This window comes from Cyprinodon variegatus, unplaced genomic scaffold (assembly GCF_000732505.1).
Source record: "Cyprinodon variegatus isolate N-32 unplaced genomic scaffold, C_variegatus-1.0 Scaffold1619, whole genome shotgun sequence".
NCBI lineage: Eukaryota > Metazoa > Chordata > Actinopteri > Cyprinodontiformes > Cyprinodontidae > Cyprinodon > Cyprinodon variegatus.
Genome location: NW_015152072.1, coordinates 8,889 through 11,204, shown reverse-complemented (window position 1 = coordinate 11,204; position 2,316 = coordinate 8,889). Strand labels below are relative to the sequence as shown.

Here is a 2,316-nt window from a genome sequence, read left to right as displayed (position 1 = left end):
GGTGCTGCAGGCGGTGGTGGACCGGGTCAGCGGGTTCTGGTGCTGCAGGCGGTGGTGGACCGGGTCAGCGGGTTCTGGTGCTGCAGGCGGTGGTGGACCGGGTCAGCGGGTTCTGGTGCTGCAGGCGGAGGTGGACCGGGTCGTCGGCGCCGCTCACTCTCTGTCTGTCTGTTTCAGGGAGACGGGCTCCGCTGAGGGAAGCCAGGTGATGCCTGAAGGATTTCTCGCCGCCATGGGTGAAGGTAAGGCCGGCGGGTCGGAGGAGTCGGATCAGAACCGAACCGGTTGCTGCATCGACCAGCAGGACATGTTCTGGATGCAGCCATGCAGGGGTTTAGATCAGACTGAGCAGGTCCGGTTCTGATCCGATGAATGACTGAAGCAAACATCTGCTTTGACTCGACACCAACTGGTTCTGAATGAAACGGACTTCATGACATTTATTAATAGAACCTTTTTATCAGAACCGGCTCCCAACGGGCCTCCCAGTAGAACCTATCGACCCGGACATGGAACCGGCTCCCAACGGGCCTCCCAGTAGAACCTATCGGCCCGGACATGGAACCGGCTCCCAACGGGCCGATAGGTTCTACTGGGAGGCCCGTCAGGAGCCAGATATCTGAGCCAGGTACCGGTCCAGTTCTAGATGTGGATCCTGGTTCTGCAGAACCTGCCCGGTTCTCTCAGCTTCTGGGTCCAACTTTGGACCGGACCTCTGAGCTGGACAGAACCGGCTGAGAGCAGAGAGAGGCCACGCCCCCTCAGCTTCAAAGCAGTCTGAAGGAGAAGGCTGAAAGTTTTCACATCCTGGTCTTTACCAGAACCCAGTAGGGGTCCAAATAGAACCTAAGCAGAACCAGAACCTTTAGAGAACCGCTGCAGTCAGACTGAGCCCAGGTGTGACCCAGCTGGACCCGTTTCCTCCCTTACTGGTGACAGAAAGCACTTATATTCAGCTGCCTGCCGCACCGTTCAGATTCCTGTCTGGTCTCCTGCAGATGTTCAGGTCCAAACAGCTGAGGTCCACTGGGCTGTAGAACCATGCAGAGGTTCTGCAGGAGGACGGGTCCAGCTTGGAGCTGCAGGTGGCGTCTCTGCTCTCAGCGGCGCTCTGAGCCTAATTGGATTAAGCCCCGCCCCCTGCTGTGGGGTTGTCAGGTGAACCAGAACAGAGGAAGGTCAGAGTGAGCGGTGCTGGTTCTGGTCCTGGTCCCTGTCCTGGTCCCTGTCCTGGTCCTGGTCCCTGTCCTGGTCCTGGTCCTGGTCCTGGTCCGGTGCGGTTGTCTTTGGAAGCTGAGGGAAATCTCTGACTGAAGCTTCTCCAGGTGAGCCTGCAGAACCAGCTGGTTCTGGTCCAATAAGCCCGCCGAGGCCTGCGGCGCAGTGAGGGGGGGTCTCTGGTGGGCCGGGGTCTGACCCGGGTTCAGGTCTGGATCAGCAGGGGCGCTCGGTTCTGACTGTGCCGTTGCCGTAGGAACCGTCTCTCAGGGGTTTTTGATGTGTTTTTCCTCTGTGGTCTGGAGCTAAGCTCAGGTCACATGACCCGTGATCACTGATGTCATCGCTATGGCAACGGCTGCAGGGGGAGTTCAGCTGGTCCTCCGTGGCTCCCAGTCTGAACTGGTCTCTGGTCCCAGTTTGTTCATGAAGACGGAAGCTGCAGAGGGAAGGGAAGCGTTCTGCATGCAGACATTCCACGTCCGGTCGGGGCTGCAGACGGTCGGTTCTGACCCAGATGTAGGCAGGAGTAGCAGTCCAGTACTGGTTCTGGTTCTGGTCTAATGGGACTGGGATGCGTCCCGTCTGCTGTGCTGGGATCAGCAGCTCCAATCTGAGCAGGCGCTGGATTATCTGCTGCCTGATCCTCATTAGGCCAGATTAACCACAACAGCCGGGCCTGAACCGGACCTGCAAAGAACAGGTTCTGTTCCTGGTCCTGCAGGCGGTTCTGATGCCCACCAGAACTCATGTTCTCAGCTGGAGGGAATCCTTCCAACCTGTGACCCACCTACTGAGCCCAGATCTTTTACATTTAATATTATTAGTATAGTAAATTCATTGCTTTTGACTTGGCAGGGTGGATTGCTGTTCTTTTATTAGTTTATCTTTGCTGTATGATCCTAGCTTAACTTAGCTAAGCTTAGCTCAGGGGGCTCACTGTGACATTAGGCTATAGTGACCAGACGTCCCTAATTTTACTGTTTTATGAATGAGGGGGTAAATCTTGTGTGTAGACAGTTATTACGGTAGAAAGGGGTTCAAGGAGACAGAAACAGACATAGAAAAAGAAGCATAGATACAAAAGGCAACTGTCAA

General features: G+C 55.7%; 1 protein-coding gene across 1 annotated transcript in view; it reads left to right on the top strand.

The window, feature by feature from the left end:
* plekhg3 (pleckstrin homology and RhoGEF domain containing G3) overlaps positions 1-2,316 on the top strand; it is a 13,030-nt gene that overhangs the window by 1,974 nt on the left and 8,740 nt on the right. Inside the window, exon 2 of the mRNA XM_015404030.1 lies at positions 1-242. Coding sequence (XP_015259516.1) covers positions 209-242 — 34 coding nt within the window. The 5' untranslated portion in view covers positions 1-208. The remainder of the gene's footprint in view (positions 243-2,316) is intronic.